The following is a 22,974-nucleotide window of genomic DNA, read 5'->3' on the forward strand; positions in this document are numbered from 1 at the left end:
AGTCATTCACGAAGGTCCCGCATCAGCATATGGGAGCATTTCCATCAGATTGGCTCAGTTATCAGAAATAACTAGATCAAAATACACATCATTCTTACAAGGATTAGGGCATGAAAGTTTGGAGGGCTCATCACAGTTCTAGAGAACTGCAAGTTAATCTTCTGGGGTAGGACATAGAGTATCTTTCTTGAGACTCTCCTGTTTGTTTGTTTGCATGTCTGGTGTTTTCTTTTTCTTAACCTACTTCTTCAGTGTCCCAGCTTTGCTATAGCTTTTCTAGTTCTGACTTTACTTCAGACCATCTATACATGCTTTTGTTTTGTTTTGTTTTGTTTTGTTTATTTCTCCTGCCACAAGTTACCTTGTTTGTAGTTTCTCATTGACAATTTCAGTTAAATAGAACCTGCATATTTATAACTAGAAGTAGACAATTTTTTATTCTAGGCACATTTATTAGAGGCCATTGTTACTTGTGCACCCATGAATTTCTTACCTTTGGGTTAGATCTCCAGACCTGGTCTATTTCACATTTTAGATAATATTCTTTTAACAAGTAATTTTGTGATGGTCTCCATGTGCCAGACCTAAGCAGAGCTCTTAGGATACAATGATGACCAAAAGAAGCATTATCCCTGTCCTGAGTCCCTATAGCCTGGGAGCCAGGAGAAGGGAGATATCTATTAATCAAATATTCACAGGGCAGAATGTAAAATTCCAAACAAATATGTGATACAGAGGAAAACCTCCACGAGAGTGGCAGACCATAAGAAGCCCAGCTTTCCTGTGCTCCTGGAATCTCTTGCTAAAATAAATAATCATGTCTGGCAGACTGGATTTTCTAAGAAGAATCCAGAAGCATGTAAGCCAATCAAGAAGAATGAACAAGTTTATGCCAAACCCCTTTTCTTCTGTTGTTACGCTCAGTTTGCAATGATTCTGTTTAAGAACTTGAAAGCATGAGCTGCTCTGCTGTTCTCCCCCCCAGAAAAGGTGTCTTTTTTTGAAAGGCCTCACTGGCTCCTCTTCCTTTTTTTGCTCTTTCTTCTTCCGACTCTTCCTTTACCAACACAACTATAACATCTTCTTCCCAGATCTAAGGCCCTGAATTTGGACCTCCCAAGTGGCAGGACTCTAGACTAATCCATTAAGTCTGCTAGATTTCCAAAACACTCATTCACATTTGGATGCCTGGGGCCTCTCATGTAGCCCTGGCTGTGCTAATTTCTGCGCTTGCATTTTAAACCCTTAGAGTCAGGATTTCACCAGAAGACTTCCAATTAATTGCTTAGATGGCACAATAAAGATATCCAGGTTCAAAGAGAAAATATGCACTAATGAGTCTGCTGTTCTTTGCAAGGCCCAGTAACAGGGAGCCTCTTTTTGGACAACTTTGCCAAGCCTTTGTGAGTTGTAGTTACACTGGGTCACAAATCTATTGACAAGACAAATTCAAGGGAAGCAAGGAGAGACGAAGTTTATCCTGACTTTTAACAAACCTGCACAACCACACAGAACCAGCCCTGGGAACCCGACTTAAGAATCTTAAGGACTGTTGTTTCAGACTCTGAAATTCTGCTAAATCTCCATCCCAGTATCACTCAAGGTCTTTACAGCCCCTCTTTGTCCCTCTGCTGTACTTGTGCCTGGAATTCCTACTCCAAGGTTCCCCTGTGGTATTTTTAATAGTGTTGTTTGAAGCTGCAGCCAGTTTCCCCGTGATTTGGGAGTTAAATGGATACAGTGATGTGGTGTGCTGTAATCGTTTTTGGAGGAATGTTAGGACAAATTAAAATCCAAATAAGATAGCACCTGAAAGAACCTGGTACCTTAGTGAAAGAACTTAACACTATGGAAAGGTGTTGATCCCTAATTCTTGTTTCTATTGACACCTCAGTGATTAAGAGGAAATATGTACTATTGACCAAACTGACTTTGGCATTAGTTTTGGAATCAGATGGGGAATATGCACTCAGATTCGTTGTTGTTTGCCCATCAATTTCTTCCATGTTTGGTTTTCTGTCTAGTTAAGCCTGAGGATGTGTGTTAGTTTAAGAGAAAATGGTAGTCTTTAAGTAAGGGGTACTCTTGAAGAAAGGAAGGAGAGAAATAATTAACGCCTTTGCTCAAAGCACCAAATTCTATGAGCTAATGATTGCCAGGTTTAGGCAATGATGAGTACCATTACTACCAAAATAGGTCTAGCCTCTCTTTCTTACACATAATCCACATGTCCAGGCTCACATTAAGCAAAAGCATTACAGGATTCCACAGCCTAATATTAGTTAGCTTTTCCTTGGAACAATAAACATCATTGGTGTATTTGAATCACATGTACCTGAAAATAATGAAAATATTTTTTTTCATTATTTAGAACAAAACCTATTTAGAACAAAACCAATTCTTAAAAAATTATATATAGGGGCCCCTGGGTGGCTCAGTCAGTTAAGCGGCCGACTTCGGCTCAGGTCATGATCTTGCGGTCCGTGAGTTCGAGCCCCGCGTCGGGCTCTGTGCTGACAGCTCAGAGCCTGGAGCCTGTTTCAGATTCTGTGTCTCCCTCTCTCTGACCCTCCCCCGTTCATGCTCTGTCTCTCTCTGTCTCAAAAATAAATAAATGTTAAAATCACACACACACACACACACACACATATATGATATATATATAATCTGTATTTGGTTTTAGTAAGTGTTTTTTTAAGTTTATTTATTTATTCATTTTGAGAGAGACAGAGATAGCATGGAGCCCGAATGGGGGCTCGAAATCACAAAGCTGTGAGATCATGACCTGAGCTGAAACCAAGAGTTGGACCAACTGAGTTACCCAACTGAGCTACCCAGGCACCCTTTAGTAAATAGTTTTATTTCCAGTGAATCCTTATTTATAGGTCCAATGAATAACAATATCCATGGAGTTCCTTCTAAAACATCTTCATTAGTGATGGATGTATTTCAGGGAGAATAGGTTGTATGTAAAATACAATTAATACCCAAAGTAATAACACATAACTTACCCTGAGTGCTTATTATGCCATGTGCTGGGCTAAGCTTCCTACTTGCATTATTATTTCCCCCTCCCCATACTATGTGAGGTGCAGGTCTGTCATTGTCATCTGAGAACACAGAAACTTAGAGAAGAGGAATTACGTGAGGGTTTAGACAATATTTGAAGAGTTACAATAAGAAGAAAAAAGAAAAGCCTTCTTCAGTTCAACTGAAAGGTCTTACTGTTTCTTTCCCACTTTTAAAATATAATATTCCTCCTCTACTCTCAACTGAAATAAGGTCACATAGCCTATACATTATAGAGATAGGAATCTAAAATCACCACTGCCAAAATCCCAACCAAGACAGTCAGCAGTTTAGGAAAATGAGTTTTTGTTTTTGTTTTTCTAATTGAGGATACTTCCAATAATGACATGACTAACTTACAAAGTAAAGATCACTGGCTTCAGTAGCAAGTCATACCTGAACTAAGAAAAACAGGAAATAACTCAGATATAAATGATGACAGTGGCTGTTGAGTTAGGAAGACATTTGAAAATCCCCTCATACCAATAAATCATACACTGGGCCTAATACAATTTAGTATGGGTGACATTGTAACAGTTCTCCTACTAAAAGATTGTGGAGACAATAGAAGGAGAAGGTGAAGAAAACACTATTCAAATGATAGAATTTTATGGGGGGAAGTAGTTACCGTATCTCACTTGATGGACACCATTGGAGAGAAACAGAAATTTTGGCAAGAGAATCTACATGAGGACATATAGTTCCTAAATTAAAACTCTTTTGAGTTACTGTAGGAAGATTTTAAAATCCGATTTAGGATTTTGGAGACAAAAACAAGACCTTACAAAGTTCTAAATGCCATTTATTTAGAGAAGTGTTAAAGGAGTAGAGATTTAAAGAGTTTCACAACTTTTGGTTTCCAGGGGTTGAATTCAAGATGAGACTCTAGATGACTCACACTGCCCAACTCATTGAAAAATGTAGGCAGCTTTGACAAGCACTGAATTTTATCAATTTTATTCAAAGCAATCCTTCTTAAAAATGATTTTATGGTGTAGACAATATTTGGGTTTAAGAAAAAATCTCCTCCAGTTCAACTGAAAGTTCTTAAGAGGTCTTTCTTTCTCTACTTTTTAAATGTACCTATCTCTCCTCTCAACTGCAGCATAAGAATTTCTTTTTTGTTGAATTGTAAGGAATATTTGAAACACAAGTGCAAAATAGTCAATTTTTCAAATTTGTGTGGAATTGACATGTCCTTACCTGTTGAAGTTATGGTCAGAGGTGGGAAAGAGTTGTTCAAGGGGAGTAGAATTCTAATTTAAATATACTCTTTTCAACATTTCTATATATTTTATCAAGGTATGTTTTTTACTGAAGAAATAAAGTCATACACGATTATCTTCTGCAGTTTTTCTGTAAAGCCTTATCCAATTACATTATCTAAGTCTCAGTCTTGCTGCTTTGCTCGCGACAGAGTCTGAATAAGAAGAAACTCTCCAAATCCAATTTGGGAATAAAAGAATCAAAACTCTTTCAACAATTTTCACTGGACCGCATTATTTGATTTGGAAGAAAGTGAGTCAGACCGTTTCCATTTCTTGATGAAATAAATAACTATCTCATTTACTCACTTCAAGGAAATGACCGTCTTCAGTGGCTTTGAAAATATTACATTTCTATCCTACACTACTTTTAGGGATTACACCTCAAACCTAGGAAATTTTTTCATAATTGAAAACATTTTAATAAATAATATATCCTCATGCTTCAAAATACAAAATTCAAAGGGTTCTAAAATTTGAAATGGTGTTTCTTTTGTGCTATGTAAACACATTTTATGTGTATAAAAGTAAGATATGTATTTTCTAGCAACCTTTTAAAAATATAATATAGGAAATGCTTAATATTATTAGGTTAATATTTTGAAAGATATCAATAGGGAAAAAATCTTCCTGTGTTTTTTTTCAGTATTTTTTAAAAATAAGATTGGGATGCCTGGATGGCTCAGTTGGTTAAGTGTCCGACTTTGGCTCAGGTCACGATTTCACAGTTTGTGAATTCGAGCCCCACATCAAGCTCTGTGTTGACAGCTCAGAGCCTGGAGACTGCTTTGGATTCTGTGTGTCCCTCTCTCCCTGCCCCTACCCTGCTCATGCTCTGTCCCTGTCTCTGTCAAAAATAAATAATTTTTTTAATTTAAAAATAAGAACAAGATTATATTTTTCCAAAACCTATTAAACTTGTCTTCAGAGACATATCATAAAAGTTTCTTATCCATTTGTAAATATATTTATATCCATTACAAACAATGCATATTTTACCTGAACATGGGACTATGTGAATGAAATCAGCAGTTTTCAATTAGGATTTGACGATATTAGATATAGGATATCTTGTATGGCAACGAAGCAAGCTTTTACCCCTCTGTGACAGAGTGTTTTGTTGTTGTTGTTGTTGTCATCATTGTTGTTGTTGTTGTTCAGTAGTGGTCTTAAATCTCTAGGAAGGACCTGCACATTCTTTGTAGGAAAATAGAAAATTGTATTTAAAGTTCATTCACTGCGAATCTGCTTTTTCAAAAACACCCACAGGGAAGATAGATGTACATTTTTTTGTAACCCAAGCTGGTCAGCAAATCTCACAGGATTATTTTTTTCATCCATTTCTGTCCTTCAGAAGTGAAAAGCAGGTGCCCTCTGCCTCCTGCCTGTACACACAATTCCAGAGAAGTGCTAAGAATGAGAAGAAGCTTGAGAAAATAGGAAGAACATGAGTTTTAGAGTCTATCATACTTTCCTAATTAATTACCTGGTGAATTCAGAAAAATCACTGGACCTCCATGAGTCTCATTTCTATCATCTGTCACACAGAATGGTGATAATACCGTAGTTATTACAAAGATTAAATGAGACTCTATGGAGAGCATGCAACACACAAAAAGCATTCAACAAATACACCCTTGCACTTGAAAATGGTCATTCCATTAAATTTACCTTTTCTTTTCTTTAAAATTAAAGAAAAACCTCCTCTACGTTTTCTACTATAATATCTTTAATGGGTATATATTTTCTACTGTAGTATCTTTAATGGGTGTATATTCTCTAAAAAAACACATTATTTTAACATTTTTTTTAAAAGAGTAATAGCATGTGTAAAATAACAACACAGTTGCTTCTGGGTAATCATTTTTAAATTGTTGAAGAGAAAGGATCTCTAAAAGAGAGATCCAAAGACATGTGTTAAACATGTAAACCATTTAAGTCATAACCCTAGGTTACTCAACTAGGATGATATTTTGTTTGGATGTGACTTGTGTGTCACTTTTTAGGAAATTTATATTAAATCTTCATTTTTCAGGTGGCTCAGCTGGTTTGGCTTCCAACTTTTTATAATTTTTTTTTAATGTTTGTTTATTTTTGAGAGAGAGAAACAGCTGCGAGTGGGGAAGGGGCAGAGGGAAAGGGACACACAGAATCGGAAGCAGGCTCTAGGCTCTAGGCTCTGAGTTGTCAGTACAGAGCCTGATGCAGTGCTCCAACTCACCAATGGTGAGATCATGACCTGAGCTGACCCACGTGTGCACACTCTCTCTCTGCACACTCCATAACCTCTCCCACGTGTACACACTCTCTCTCTGGCTCTCTCAAAATGAATAAATAAACTTTTTTTAATCTGCATTTTTCTTACTTGCCCACTTTATTTGCAAGCTATTGCAGGATAGACTTCATTAAACCCAAATTTTATCAAACTCCCTGGCACCTAAATGTAAAGTGCTCAACAAATGCTTGCCTAAGACATACAAAGCCCTGTTGTATACAGTCAATTAACTATAATTTTAACAGCTGAAATATCGTGAAGATCAATATTCAAAACACTGCTTATCTTTTTTTTTCTCATTAACAGTCTAATGAATAGCATTCATTGAGTGTTTTTTCTTTGCTTTTTGAGGACACTCCTACACCCTTTTTTCACTCTGTCCCCTTTTGTCTTCTCTGAATATACCATTTACAGCCTTCTAGTTCATCTGGAAAAGTAACATGGTGTGAAATAATAGGCTGTTAGTACTGGAAAGGATCTCACTGATCATCAGCACAGGGTCCATTTTAGAGAGAAGACTTGTCTTAGTACTCAGTGGTCACAGCTGGTCAGTGGCCAGAACTCACATCTCGTGACTCACAGCGCGCTTGGTTTTCTTAACGAGACAAAGAACAAAGGAAATACTTTTTTCTCTTTACCAATAATAGAAAATTAGACTAATAAAGTCATAAAAGATGTTTCCCTTTTATAAACCATAGAGAAATTCCTGATGGTTCCTTTATTTGGATCTGTGATTTTTAAAACATGTGGTAATATCCATAATTGGATTAAAGTGAAAACATGTGATCATGAAGGAGTTGAAGTACCTTTGCCCTGCTCTGCATTGCTAGCCAGCTTCAGGAAAAAAGGTACACATGGTGACAAGTAGTAAACCAACATCAACCCTGAGGAATTTTTTTTTTAATGTTTATTTATTTGAGAGAGAGAGGGAGTGGGAGAGAGAGGGAGGGACGGGCAGGGAGGGGGACAGGATCTAAAGCCAGCACTGCACTGACAGCAGAGAGCCTGATGCTGGGCTCAAACTCACAAACCGTGAGATCATGATCTGAGCCAAAACCAAAAGGTGGACACTAAACTGACTGAGCCACCCGGGTGCCCCAAACCTGTGGAATTTTTGAGACTATCTTGAGCTTTCCTAAGTGTAAAGCCTGTCAATTATTTATTGGTCCTAAAATCTAAATTGACTGAGGAATCAAATAGTTTTGACAAAATATCATTTGAATAAGATAATTGTAAACAACACTGGAAGTACATGAATTAATTATTGCTTAAGTACTCATTTGCTTAATTAGGTGGAGTATTGGAATGTCTTTTGCTTTATCAATTCACAATGATATGCCTAGTGTAAGATATTATAATGTTCGGTAATGCTATTATAATATATGCAATTATAATATTTATTCAGCATTCACTATGTTCCAGGCACATCCAAGATTTTTTTTTAATTTTTTTTAACATTTATTTATTTTTGAGACAGAGAGAGAGAGAGAGCATGAACAGGGGAGGGTCAGAGGAAGAGGGAGACATAGAATCTGAAACAGGCTCCAGGCTCTGAGCTGTCAGCACAGAGCCCGACGCGGGGCTCGAACCCACAGACCGCGAGATCATGACCTGAGCCGAAGCCGGATGCTCAACCGACTGAGCCACCCAGGCGCCTCGGCACATCCAAGATTTTTATGTGCATAATATCATCTAATCTTTATAATTACACTTGGAGATGGTGTTATCTCCATTTTTCATAGGAAGATGTGTGATTTACTTTGATTAACTCACTCAAGGACATGCACAGTAAATGGGAGAGCTGGATTCCAGACTGGGTTCTGGCTGAGTCAATAACGTCTTAATTTATGCTAAATCAATTTCTGTGCTCGTGTTATAAACCTTCTTGACCCTTTAGTTGATTTATTGATGGTGACATTTGATTTTAGTGTTCTTCAAAATGTAATGGTAACTGTAAAATCCAGTCAAATTAGGGTTTGTATGTGAATAAAAGTGAACATTTGAGGCTTCTAAGAAGGAAAGAAGGAAGGGATGAAAGGATAAAGGAAAATAAAGGAAAGGGTGGTAGGTAAAAAAGGAAAGGGAAAGGAACTTAGTGCCTCCCTAGAACCTCTGCTACTATGTAATTTTATGAATATAAATTTAAGAACACACTTCCAAATCCTACTTTATATTCCCACTTAACCCCAAATAATATTTTACTTAGACATCACTGTTTATCACCATGATGAACTCCCATTTTAGTGGGAAAAAAGTTTCTTTAGGATTCACCAAGAAAACACCTTCAGGGAAGAGTTCTGAAGACATTATAGGTAGGCAAGGATGTGAGGCCTCTCAAGAATAAAATAGGAAACAAAAAAGGAGAGAAAGAAGTTGGAAAAATTTCTTTTTTTTTTAATTTGTATTTATTTTTGAGACAGAGAGAGACAGAGCATGAATGAGGGAGGGTCAGAGAGAGAGGGAGACAAAGAATCTGAAGCAGACTCCAGGCTCTGAGCTATCAGCACAGAGCCGGACGCGGGGCTCGAACTCACAGACTGTAAGATCATGACCTGAGCCGAAATCGGTCGCTTAACTGACTGAGCCACCCAGGCACCCCAAAGAAGTTGGAAAAATTTCTAAGAGGACCAGTGGAAAGCTAGATTGAACTCATTTTCCTTTGTTAAATATCAGGGACTCTACTACCTTATCAATTTCATCATTATTATTTTGTTGGCTCTTATCTCTTTCCTGCAGTTATAATCAAACTCGTATTCATTCATTCATTCATTCATTCATTCGTTTTCATGTGTTTCAAGGCTTATGCAGAGACACAAGTGTGGGTCCCAACTGGGAGAATGTATCCCCAACTCTAAAGTGCGTATGTCAAAAAGAGTCAAGGTTGGCCTTAAGAGATGCAAGCTAATTGCATTCCATGGATCAGTGAAAGAAAACAAGGAGGTGATTAAGGAACTGAGGTCAGAAGGAAACCCCTGGAGGTGTAACTAAAAGAACCTCCAGACCTGAAAGCCTTTATGCAGTAAGATACCAATTTAGATTCTGGAGAAAATTCCAAGATGACATAGCTTTGACCTTCTAGAAAATGCAGAGTGCCCACTGATGTCTAGAGCATTTTCTCATCCACATGTCCAGCAGATTAGTGTGGTTCAGCATGTACTCATTTAAAAAATTTCACTTAGTAGAAGAGGTCTTTCTTTAAGTAAACCTTATTCAGAAAGAAGCCTGGTGCTTAACTCTGCATAACACACACAGCAGACCTGCTTTAGATGAAGTCAGGTGTGGTGTAAGGAGCCCCACCCACCTGGTTGCCTCCTTATCTTATTTACTTTCCAGGACAGGACTGTCAGGAACTTCCTCAGAACCAAGAAAGCACCAAAAATCAAGATCCTGAAATTGTCATTGTCTTGACTTTGCTAATAACAGACTACAAGTATGTACATGACTTTGAAAAAGTTACTTTATCTTTCTGGGCCTTATCAGTGAAATATGGGTGTAGCCTAAACTACTTTTTAAAGATGGTTTTAGTTGTGAACTGTTTTCCACAGCTATCACAACATACTGAGGCAAGCATATGCGCTACAGAAAAGGACCTGAAATATTATTCAACTGTGGTATCATATATTCATTGGGATATCTTTATTTTTTAAGTGCAAAGAGATTATTACCTAATTGTAAATCTTCAAGTAACAGCAATTGTAGGAAATGTGTTCTTTAAATGATTTACTAATCATGGTGATTATTAATGATCATTAAAAATTACCAAATGGGTTGCCATTTATCTACATGTTACATTGCATTTTCCTTCCTCCTATGGATCCTCAAACCTTTAGAATTTCCCCTCTGCCATATAAGTATAATATCCATTTAAAGTATGTATACACCATTTATAGTTTATTGTGAAGGATTCTTTCCAGTTTTACGAATGGAACATGTATGCATAGATATAAATTTTACCTTCAAAGGAACAAGGTTTGCCTTCAAAGGAACACTCTAGTGATTTGAATCTAACCAAACCGTTGCAACTTTAAAAGAATGACTATCTCCTTGACCCTAAGATGTAAATCTAGTAAAGGTTTTAACCTTTTATGACAAAATCATGTTAAGGAATATTATTACTCTCGAAGTTAGTTTCTACAACTGTGTGTTTATGCTAAAAATGTTTGCTTACCATCTCAAAATCTTGACCGTCTGGGGCAAACATTTGTACCTACTGTAGAATATAGATGTCTTCTTACTGTATCTGAGAAAGATCAGATGGAAATTTTTCACTGAAAATGTTTTTTCTGATTCAACCAAAAACAGTCTCTAGTCTTGTTTACTAGAGCTTAATGATAAAGTAGCCCTTAGTCTAAGAATTTCAACACTCCCTGATTTTTGTTTTACTGCTTTCTTTTGTGCCAAATGAATGTATTTTAAGGACCTACTTTTTCAAACCACAGAGGATTAAAATGGTTATCAGATTTTCAATCCAAGAATTAAATTAACTCCACCAGCCCTGAGTCTGTATCCCAGTCCACCCCCCACCTCCCCATTCCTAAGTTCTTTAACTAGGTCCAATTTGCAGGACATAACTTGACTGAAATTTATAGCTACAGTGAGACATGCAGCTAAAGAAAACTCTTAGGCCAGGCATCATCTCAGACTTCTAAAGCAACAGGATCACTTAACCAAAGTGTAACCCTCTGCAATAATTACACAAGTGCAAGTTACAACTGCTTCACCGGCTCCCAGCATCTCTATCGCCCTTAAGAATGGGTGTCTTCTAGTCATTCATGGAACCGCATCTGCAGAGATTTTCGTTATGTTTCTCAGTCCTAGAGATTCATTATTACTTTGCCCTTATGCCCCTTGTCCAGCCCTGCTCCCCTCTAAGATGGGTCAGAGTTCCTGGAATCCATCATCTTCAGATTCGTAATTGGTATTTGACATTTGCATATTTCTAAGCATAATGCAAGTATGACAAAGTCAAAGCCTAAGGAAACCTGGACTTGTCTGTGTGTGGCACTAGATTCTGATCTTCGTTGCCAAAAAACGAGAAAAATATTTCTCTGTCCTCCTGTCTGTCATCACTGCCTCCACTTGCCCTTCCTGCACATGGATTCAGAGTATTTTTTTTCTAAAATGCAGTTATAATTATATCTTTCTCTACTGACTCCCATTAGAAAGTACTTAGAGCCTTCCTGGTGAAGTTTAAATTCTTTACCCTTCACCTAGAAACACTGGCTCGTGGTAAATTGACCAGGGGCTTTGGTGTCAGATACACTTGGCCTCAAATTGTGGGTCAGCTCAGGTGTAACCTTTCTCATCTTCTGTTTCCTCATCGGCATAATGGAGTAATGAACAACGTCAGGAGGTTGTTGAAACCATCGTGTGAGATACCAGATGTAAAAGCCTGGGGCAAAATAAGCGCTCAATAAGTCAAGCCTGCCTTGACTTCCACCCTCCCCTCATTGCCTGGTTCCTTCCTCCCGCATGCGTGCCATTCGATTCTGTGCTCCCCCCAGATTCTAACCCGTGGTTGGCAGTTTCCCGATTAAGCCATGCTGTCTCATACCTCTGTAGCTTTTGCATACATTTTTCTGTGGCCCTTCAAGGTCTTCTCCACCCTCATCTCTTACAGAAACGGGAGGGTATCTGCTTTGCCCCTGAAGACAGTTCCTCAATTCCTCCTGAGCGTAATCTTCTTTACCTCTTCTATATTGCTGTAAAATCTTTCTCTCATGTCTTCCACCTTACATTGTCATGTTAGTTGGTCTTATATTTTCTAATGTACCATTACCTCCTGAGCATGGAGTCTGTGTCTTACTCATCTGTGAAACCCTAGGCCCCCACTTATTCCCTGGAAAATATTAAATGATCAAATGAATGGTCCAGAGTACAGAATAAACATGGTTTTGCAAAAGTGGCATAGCTACCGATATGTCAATGCTAAAAAGGAGCACACTCACCCTTAGATGGGCAAAAATGTTGAGGGCAACAGACTTAGTGACTTCTAAGTAATCATGAGGATTCCTTTCTATAGGAAGTCTTAGAAAATGCAACCACGCTCAAATGGCATTAGCTTTCTTTCAGTAAATGGTTACTGTGGGGACATATGTGAGAGGAATACCAACATCATTATGAGAAACACATGCACTGAATAGCTATGCTTCTGATGCCTTTCTCAAATCTGAAACATCACCCGCTTTCTGGACAAGATTGTAGTATAACATGTGTGGCCACATTTGGCTTCCTTCTTGCCACGGACACTGAAAACAATGAGGTTCTCCAGGGATTTCTCCTTTAACCTTGTTAGGGTGATCGTGTACACACAGCCCAACACCTGCCACCAGGGATAATTCCAGTGTTCTACAGTAGTCAGCTATTCCTTCCACAGCATCCTACATCATATGGAAAGTGTCAGAAGCATATAAATTGCTGATTACATCCAGTAGTCCCTAAGAGTTGGTGTTTTGTTCTGAAAGTTTTTCCCTAAAATGCCCCCATCTTTATCTAACTTACTTTTATAGACACCATTTCAGTTTTTCTAATGAATATTGCTTTATCCCTTCCCGTCATACCATCAGGTTTTTCCTTACCTTTGAAAACCTCTTTGGATTTAATATTCCTAGCTCCACAAGTAACATTTTTCCCTCATACCCAAATTCCATACCTCCCAATGCTTTTACAATAGCTTCTCTTCTCCTGTAAACTCTATACAACCTCCAGAAAACCCCAGTTTTAGAAATCTTAATCCAGAAAGTCACATCTCTAGAGCAAGTGTCGAAATCTTTGCACCAAGGGGTGGTGATGGAACTTCCAGATGGGGAAAACTGCAGAGACCTTTTGGCATCTAGGAAGAGGTATAGGGAAGAAAAATGCAAGCAAGAAAGCGAGTTCCTCATGTCAGTTTCTCCTGTGCATAGGGTTAATGCACAAGTCTCTGTAGTAACTCCAAGACAGGCCAGGGTGACCAGCTGTTCCAGTCCATTCCCAGCTGTTTGCTTGGGACTGAAGAGTTTCCTAGCACAACGGGCACTCTGTGCTCAAACTAGGAAAGTCCTAGGCAAATTGGGGTAAGTTGATGCCCCTGCCTACTCCTTGATGCTATGTCTCTCTCCATGTCTCTCTCTCTCTCTCTCTCTCTCTCTCTCTCTCTCTCTCTCCCCCCCCACCATGAGTCCTAATTCATTTGAAAACATGTATTGATCTTCATTTCTTCTTGATTTTAGCTGTATGCAACTATCTGAAGATCTTAGAACAGCACATACTCAGAGAGAACCCTGCATAGAGTAAATGCTATCACATGAGAGAGCAGATTAGCAAATAACTGTCACTTGTGTCAACTCCAATTGTTTGTTCACGGCTGTGTTCAGTAAAGTGTTCACAGTTTCATGCACATCCTTCCAGATAGTATTATAAATACCACTCTGCACCATACTCTTTTAAATTGAACCACACGTCTTGAAGCTCTTTTGTATGTGTGTATATAAATACAATGAGTTATACCTCATTCTTGTTACCTGGTGCATAGTATCCCCTTATGTGTAATAATCCATTTAAGTTAATAATACATTTAACTCAGTTGATAGACTAAAGGTCATTTCCAGTTTTCTTTTACTACTACAAATAACATTTTGAGTTTCCTTATACCTGAACATTTCTGTATCCTTTTGTAAGTGTATTTGTTAGACAAATTCTTAGCAGTGAAATTGCAACATTTTTGTAGGTATTGCCAAGTTGTCTTCCAAAGACTACATCAAATAACAGTCCCACCATCAGCATAAAAATGTGTTTATTCCCAGGGCACCCAGGTGGCTCTGTCCATTAAGCATCCAACTCTTGGTTTCAGCTCAGGTTATGGTCTCATGGTTCTTGGGTTCCAGTCCCACATTGGGCTCCACCTTGGCAGTGTGGAGCCTGTTTGGGATTCTCTCTCTCTCTCTCTCTCTCTCTCTCTCTCTCTCTCTCTCTTTCTCTCTCTCTCTCCTCTCTGACCCTCCCCCTGCTTGTTCACTCTCTTCCTCTCTCAAAATAATAAACTTTAAAAACAAATGTGTGTGTATTCCCATATCCACTGACCCTGGGATTCACAAACATTTTGCCACTTAGTTTAATTATAAATAAAATAGATCACCTTTTCATATGTTTATTGGCCACAGTTTCCTCCTGTAAAAGATTCCTTAAATCAGTTATCCTTGGGGAATCAGTTTGTTTGATGTGTTAATGCTCTGGGTGTATTAAGAAAATGATCCCTTTTATGGCAATTTTTTTCATTTTTTTAACTCTAACTTTGTTTAGGGTGTTTTAACAATTAGGCTTTTAAATTATTTCTGTAGTCAGATTCACCCTTTTCTTATGGTTTATAGATGCTCTCTTTTATCCTTACTTTCCTGGCATTTGGTACGGTATCTATCACATAGTAGATCTTCAGTATTTTTTTAAATGAATGGTTAATGAATGTGTGAATAAATTAATAATATTGTTTGCTTATTTTCCTCCTTATAATACATGGAGATTTGGAAAAAGAATGCCAAACCCTATATTTCAACAGAACCTTACGGTGTGTCATCTTAGGGCAGGGATTTGCTCAACGTGTTAACCGTGTCACCTAGCACGGTGCCTGGCTCACAGAAGATACTAAATGTGTGGAATGAATGAATAGACTATGAGAATAATGAAATAAACACAGCTTGCATGGACTCTATCCTTCTCTACTAGTGACAAGCATTCCTAGAAAATGAGCTCAGATGGGAGGCAGTTGTGTGTACAGGCCACGCATTCAATTTATCTCAATATCTCTAGAGCATCACACTTATTTCTAAGTAAATTAAGCAAGAGAAATAAAAAGGGTTACCACCAACCTGGACCAGAGACCACATTTCATTGAATTTATAATGTCTATCACATTGCTACTGTGCTGAAAGGTTAAAACTTTCCTAGAGAAAACAACTCTGACTCCTGCTTGCCAAAGTACTCATAAAACGGCCTGATTGCTAAGAACAGAAAACAAACCAAACCAAAGTAAAATGAACCAAATAGCAGCAGAAAGAAATGTGCCTTAGTATAGTTGGATGGCTACCAGGTCTGCCCTCCACAGACCACCATCCCTCAGAGTAAGAGCGTGCCCTTCAGGATAAGTGTATCTGTGTCAGGGGACATTCGATGAGATGCGGTCCCTTCCATGTGTCAGTTTCCCGGGTCATTTGGGGTCTTAGGAAAATCCTCTTGTTAGTGCCCTGAATTGCACATGCATTATGGAATTCATTGCAACCCAATAGCTGAACCCATGGTTTCATAGCTATTAAAATATGCCACAAACCAAACCACCTGTGAGGTGCCAACTCAGCAAATGTGCCTATGCAAAAAGCAGTCATAAAAAAATACAGAAAATGAGGATGAAAGAAGCCTGAATAACAACCTAGAGTTCCTATATTCGACGTCATGAGGCATGAGAGGAAAAGTGTTCCATGTAGGTTGAAGAGAGGCGACAGCCAGGGCTGCTGGAATTGAAGATCATTATCACTGTGTGAGAGGGTCACATAATGTGCAATAAATCAGAGTGACTACCGTGGGTCCCCTGTTGGAAAAACTGCAATTATGGATAATTATGTGCGAGCACTAAGAGAAATGCCAGACATTAGAATCTATGTTTAATGTGAAAATTGCATTTCTTTCTTTCTTTCTTTTTCTTTTTTTTTTTTTTTAGCAGAACCTCAATATATAGCTTTCTCTATAAAATGTGGGCATATTTCTGAAGAAAAGAAAAATGCCAACGTTGCATTTTAGCATCCTGTTACATTTTAGTTAAATAAAAAGGAACATGACTTTTCAAGAAGAAAAATCTCTTTTCACTTTCAGTCTCTCTGTCTTCTTTCCTGAAAGACAGGATTAAGTGGTTACAAATATGTTATCTTCGGTTGTAATTGAAATTTGACTCTATGGAAGGAAAGGAATGATGAGTTGTCTTCAAAGGCCCCTTGTGCTCCTGATTTGATCAGTTATGCTTTGTTAATAAGGCAGTAATGTGGCCTTAAGAGCTTCCATTATTGAGAGAATCCCAGGAATTATATATAGATAAGTAGATTGGTGTCAAATACTGTGAATTTTCTTATTCTTGTACTCCCATTGCCTCATTTTTTCCCTAAATGTCATAGTCTTAGCCCAAACTTCCTGAGATGTAGCCCAAGACCTGCTCCCATTTTACAGGGGATGGGGAATCAGGCAATCCCAAGAAAGCAGGAGAGAGGGCAGGGGTGAAGGTGAAAAGAATAGCAGTAGAGGAGAAGAAAAGTAAAGCCAAGGCCTTGCACTACTAAGCTTGCCACACCTTTACCAGAAACACAGCTAGCCGCTAAGTTACAAAAGATATCACCTGTCTGTGAGATTGTATAGAACCTCTATGTTTTGGAACATTCCACCCAGGGGAGAAAGGGTGAACAAGTTTTCTGCCCAGAAGTCTTTTGTCTCAAATTGGTCAGCTTGCTCTACAGAACTTGACTCTTTTGACTCTCCCAGAAATCCCTGAGGAAGCCAGAAGCTCCCCATCTGACATGTAGCTGTATGGTTCCTGTCACATCAGAGGCTTTTGCCCAGGCCAGGCCCACCAGGGTGGTAAGGCAGAAAAGGTGAGGCAGTAGCAGTGATCACCAAGACTTTGTTGGGGCTGTTATGGCCAGGAAGCTAGGAAAGTAGCCTCTGCCCCAGGGGTAGATTGGGTAAAGTGGGCCTGGGAAGGCCCAAGTACACAGGGGCCCAGTGTACTTACCTACAGTTTACTGACAAAATTAGAATGGATGAGACCCAAGACTTCTTAAATTAAGCTTCTCTGGTGTCCTGATATAGTGTACTGTAGTTTAGTGCTGTATCACCTGTCATTTGAGTGCCTCATTTGTACAAGGTATTGTGTTAAGTGCCTCAAGTAAATGCTCTTGTGTAATCCTCAGAACTTTCTGGACTCCATTTTATAGATGAGAAAGCAGAGACCTAAAGAGCTAAGTAACTTGCTTGTGTTCAAAGAGCTAGGAAGTGGCAGAGCTAGAATCTGAACTCCGGGCTTTCTACTTCTAAAGCCTTTAGCCTATGTTATAGAGTCAGCATCCACTTTACTCTTCCTACTAGAAAAGTATGAGTTCTAGCTCTGAGTAGCGGTGAGGAAGGGAGCTGTCTTCTGCTTCATTCTTACAACAAAATCTCTACCTCACATGGCCGGATTTTCATAGGGGTGTGTGTGTGTGTGTGTGTGTGTGTGAGAGAGAGAGAGAGAGAGAGAGAGAGAGAGAGAGAAAGAGAGGGAGAGAGAGACAGAAAGACAGAAAGACAGAGAGACAGAGAGACAGACAAGTGTGGATTCTTGTGGTGAATTTTCCAATTATCCAAATAATAAGAGAATGGAAAAACATTGGGTGAAATGATGCCAATGTCTTTGACATACACTGATCCTAGTACTAATTTTCACCAAAGGAATAAAGATATTCCTGCTGCAATAGGAAGATCTCTCTTCCCTGGAACAATCTTGGCTTGCTACCCTTGTCAAATTAGGCTGAACAAGTTGAACAACATGATCATTTCTACAGCTCAGGGGGTTTGACTGACAAGGACATTTCTAATATATTATCTTCAAATCAGGTTAATAATATTCCAAAGCAGAGCTAAAAATGAATGCCACTTCCCTCAATCAAGTGAAAATGTTAATCATGTCAATATGCCGTAAATGCCACAAAGTCCCAAGCCTGTATATGTAACAGGAATACCAATAGGAACTTTCCTTAAAGGGAGGAGGAAGGTGGTGTTACTTTCATCTGCTCCTTGATAGTATGCTTCTCTATATTAACCGTTTCAAAAAAACTATACTGGAAAATGCACTATAATGGAATATAAAATTTAAAATGTTATTATTCCATCAAATAACATCCTCTGAATAGTTTTGCTATTGAGTGTTGTCAATTTCAACTTACATGTGTATTGAATCATGTAAATCATTTGGACCAGTGCTCCCCAAATGGCACACATAGATAATTATATTTCTAGTGACTGCTAGAGTAAATGTGACTTGTGTTTATTCTCCCACTCATTTGCTCCAAGGGCTGAGGAAAATCACTGTCTGGCTCAACTGTGATCCCTACCCCTTATCAAATCTTTAGGAAGTTTAATGAATTCAAAGAAAACTTGCTTTACTTTTACCTTTAAAATGTATACCTTTAGTTGTTCCAGTCACCTGCAGGTGAATGTATCAGACCCATTATTATAATGTATATAATTAGAATTTTAAAATCTTAACCTATTTCTCTTAAAGCAAAATAAACCATGTCAAAGATTTGGGAGCCTAAAGTGTCTTTAAGTGGGGACAAGAACTATACGGTATCGATTGTTGAAAATAATAAAGTTCGGAGAAAGTATAGTCATGGGGAGTATGAGGATGGAGAAGTAAATGTAGGAAGGATTGGAAGTTGGAGCCACACATGATTAGAAACTAAGACATGCATCACAAAAATCCTCAAGTCTGTTCCGATGGGAAAAATTCTGCTCAGTCGATGATTCCCAGACTTTGGAATTTCAAAATTAAAAAAAAAAAAAAATTGAGAGGCCCAACATAGGATTACCAACTCATCAACTCTTATTAACTTTTGCCAAATAAAGTTATTTTCAACAGAACGACTGCCATTTACTAGAGTCATGATTTCATATTGGGATATTTATGTCTTGCATTCCACATACATTTAATATCACAAAATAGGAAAAAAAGGGCAGTCATCCCCAAAAGGGAGCCATTGAAACCTTTCATTAATTTGTGTGTGTGTATGTATAACTGTGTTACATTGGCCTTATCATTATTACTGTTGTAATTTCACTTTATTTTGGAATACCATATGCCCTTGGCGTTTGGGAATAACCGTGATAAAGTCACATATGAGGATGTAGAATTATTTCATATCCTCTCAGTAATAACTTCTATCAAGAATCATATCAACTATTGAACATAACATGGCAAACCGACTTTATATAACAATGTTTTTTAACCAACTACTTGTGTAGCAGGCACTATAATAGAAGCCAGGGATATATAGATGAACTATGTGGTCAAAATTCCTACTTTATTAAATTAATTAAAATTTATTAAATTTAATCATAAATTAAAAATATATGATTGAAATGCCTTAAATACCATGAAAGCAATATGCAAGTTGTTGTGGGAGCGTATGATCAAATCAGCATGAAGCTAATTCTGAAGGAACGCCTCTGTGCCTTTTGTATACCTAAGACACCTTTTGCATATTTTAAAAAAAATTTTTGAATTTTTATTTATTTTTGATAGAGAGAGAGTGACAGTGCATGAGTGGGGGAGGGACAGAGAGGGAGACACGGGATCTGAAGCAGGTTCCAGGCTCTGAGCTGTCAGCACAGAGCCTGACGCCAGGCTTGAGCCATGACCTGAGCTAAAGTCGGGATGCTTGACCAAAAGAGCCACCTAGGTGCCCCACCTTTTGCATATTTTTAAAAGGCACCATCTCTAGTCAGGTAAGTTACAGAAGGGCAGTCCTTTAGGCTAGGTGAGTTAGAAAGTGGTGATCTTTCCTCAGGTTTACACTGGCCTGACCACTGGGCCCCTGGCTAAGTGAATGGAGCATTGTTGAAGAAGGGCTTTAGGGAAGGGGAAGCACACTATCAAATTTGCATTTTAACTTTCCTTACTACTTTGGAGAAGTTAGATGTGACTAAACCCTTTCTTTCTATTTGCTTGAGTTGAAGCAGAAAGGGACATCAAATGTTAAAAGTTGACCAACCTGTTAATGGGGTGTAAAACTTTTTTCAGTGGGTGAGACATGAAGATTCACTAGAAAGGAGAGCTTTTTTTCTGCACTGCCCCAGGCAGAATTGATTGGTTTCAGGGACAAATCACAGAGATGAACACCCTTTCCTAAATCTACATACTTCTTTTTCTTGGTTCCTATAATGAAATTTGGGTGAGCCACCTTAAACAGACATGGCTGTGATTTGTTTCTGAGTCAAATGCTAGTTTTATTTTATATTAAATTATTGATTTCGCAAAGGGGACAGCATTTATATTTTGATACATTTTGTTATTAATGAAATGATCTCAATTTTGTAGTGAAATGTGAAAATGTGTATTATGGGATGCTATGGTTTATCTCCCTAATGGAGAGCTAGGCTTTCCAAAACCCTTGTGACCTTAATGTGGGTCTCCCTTTAAGTTTAAGGAATTAATTTGCCTTCTTATCTCAGTGTACACAAAGCGACTTATCGCCTAGTGGACTATTGGCAGTTTGTCTCAGGGAGAGCAGAACCAGAAACTGAATCAGCCCAGAATGGTTTACCTTTAAAGTAGCTCTCACAGACCAGTTTCAAAATAATCCTTGAAGATTTTTTAAGAGGACAATTAGGCTTTGTAGCTACTTGACATCTAATTGCAATCAAACACCTAATGTGAAATGCATTCCACTCACATTTTATAGAAATTTATCATGCAGGTCTATGCTGATGTATTTGGTTCAGATAACTCATTTTTCACTAGAAAAAAATGTTTGAAGAAATATTGCTCTTCCAATTGTGGTGGCACTCCTCAGGCCTAACTCTGCTTACAAGCAGAAAAATACTACCTGTCCTTTGTTTGTTCTACTTTCTTAGTCCTTACTAATTTTATGATTCTCCCCACCTGTTATTTTTTTATCATCAACGTCAGCATTATCCTTTCTTGAGTTCTCCTATGTGCCAGGTAGTCTAACAGGAGCTTAGTAAACATCTTCTCTAACCCTTTCTTTTTTTTTTTAATTTTTTTAAATGTTTATTTACTTTCGAGAGAAAGAGAGGCAGAGCACAAGCAGTGGGAAGGCAGAGAGAGAGGGAGACACAAAATCCAAAACAGACTCCAGGCTCTGAACTGTCAGCACAGAGCCCGACATGGAGCCCAAACTCAGGAACCATGAGATCACGACCTGAGTGTAAGTGGGACGCTAAACTGACTGAGCCACCCAGGGGCCTTTCTAACTCTTTCAATAATCCTATAAGTTAGGGATCATTATTCCTATTTTACAGATGAGGAAACAGGGTCTCAGAAAGTTTAAGAAATACCCTATAATTATATAGTAGCAAGCCAGGTTTCCAACCCTAAACCCAGCATCTCTCAACTTGGTCTCATCTCTTCTCCATTCCGGACCAGAGGGTGATGATGCATCTGCCCAAAAGAGAGTGTCTAAAAGTGACTTATCAAAGCAGTTATAGTCTTGTAAGGAGACTGATATGAGGGGGAGGGAAGAAGGTAACTATAAATATCAAATGTACAAGGTAGCAAACATTAAGCCAATGGCTTGAATTAGAAAGTGAATAAATTATATGAGTATTCCCATGCTACAATCAGGCTGCTGCAAGGTAAGTAGTAAATGAGACAGGATGATGGCCAGATGCAGGGGGCTCAGGTATGTGGAATGTCCAGGTAAATCTCCAATGTCTCTACTCAGGCTCCATCATTACTTTTTTAAAAAGCCACCTGAATTCCATGCCATTCCATGGAATTCCATTCCATATTATTGCAATGTATATTATTTTGTCCCATTCCATTTAATAATGTTTTCACTAGTTGTAGAACTTCCTGAAAAGAAGAAGAAATTTGTAATGACTCTCTTAATCTAAAAACTCCTAAAAATTCATTTCAATCAAGAAATTCAGAATTACTATTCATATTTGTATGACAAATAAAAACTTCTAGGCAAAAGTTTGGGCTGTAAACAATCAGCAGCAGAAGTGAAAAGAACATACATAAAGAGCGAGATGGCTTGAGTTTTTCAGTCATGCCACTTCTTTTGTGCATGACCTTGAGTACATCATGAAACTACCTCTGGGCCTGTTTCCTCATGTGAAGGTGGAAGGGTTAAACTAGGTGTAAGCCTATGTTCCTTAATGTTATGATTCCAACTAGTTCTAGATGGAATTAATGATTATACATGTCATACATTGTTAAATGGCTTCTCTCTAGATGAGTTGCTTCTAAAAAGTTTATTAAGGGTGGCTCAGCAATCTTTAAGAGGAACCATCGTCATGTGGTTGGCAGATACCAAGGTCATTTTGATTTGTCTATAGGAAAGATTGGGCCAAAGAAACCTACCTAGATATGTACCATTTTCTCCTCATGTTAAATGTCCTTGACTTTAGATTTGAACTATAGACGTATCTGAAATGGTTTAGGCTAGATTTGGACCATAATAAACTCTACTGCAAAAGGAAGTTTTGTCATCATCATAACAGTTGCTCTCCAACTGCTGGGTGGAAAGCTAATGGTGGATTTTAGCATCAAGTGGCTATCTTATAATTCTAGCCTTTGAGATCAGACCTCTTAAAAACTCATGAGTATTTAGAGGAAAATGTTAAATT

The 22,974-nt window shown here is 38.2% G+C and overlaps 1 protein-coding gene and 1 long non-coding RNA gene across 6 annotated transcripts in view; one reads left to right on the forward strand and one right to left on the reverse strand.

Annotated features, from left to right (window-relative positions):
* Positions 1-22,974, forward strand: part of PDE4D (phosphodiesterase 4D) — a 720,383-nt gene that overhangs the window by 560,751 nt on the left and 136,658 nt on the right. The window contains exon 6 of one of the 5 annotated variants that reach the window (XM_060637805.3): positions 9,943-10,383. The exons of 3 other annotated variants lie outside the window; for them this stretch is intronic. In XM_060637805.3, the coding sequence (XP_060493788.1) occupies positions 9,943-10,256 (314 nt within the window). In that variant the 3' untranslated portion in view covers positions 10,257-10,383. Of the gene's footprint in view, positions 1-4,486; positions 4,690-9,942; positions 10,384-22,974 lie in introns of those variants that run through there. One more of the 5 variants, XM_078449652.2, reaches the window with a different exon arrangement.
* LOC132682419 (uncharacterized) overlaps positions 5,322-22,974 on the reverse strand; it is a 105,170-nt gene continuing 87,517 nt past the window's right edge. Inside the window, exon 4 of the long non-coding RNA XR_009611657.2 lies at positions 5,322-5,531. This is a non-coding gene — a long non-coding RNA (uncharacterized LOC132682419). The remainder of the gene's footprint in view (positions 5,532-22,974) is intronic.

This window comes from Panthera onca, chromosome A1 (genome assembly GCF_046562875.1).
Source record: "Panthera onca isolate mPanOnc1 chromosome A1, mPanOnc1 haplotype 2, whole genome shotgun sequence".
Classification (NCBI taxonomy): domain Eukaryota; kingdom Metazoa; phylum Chordata; class Mammalia; order Carnivora; family Felidae; genus Panthera; species Panthera onca.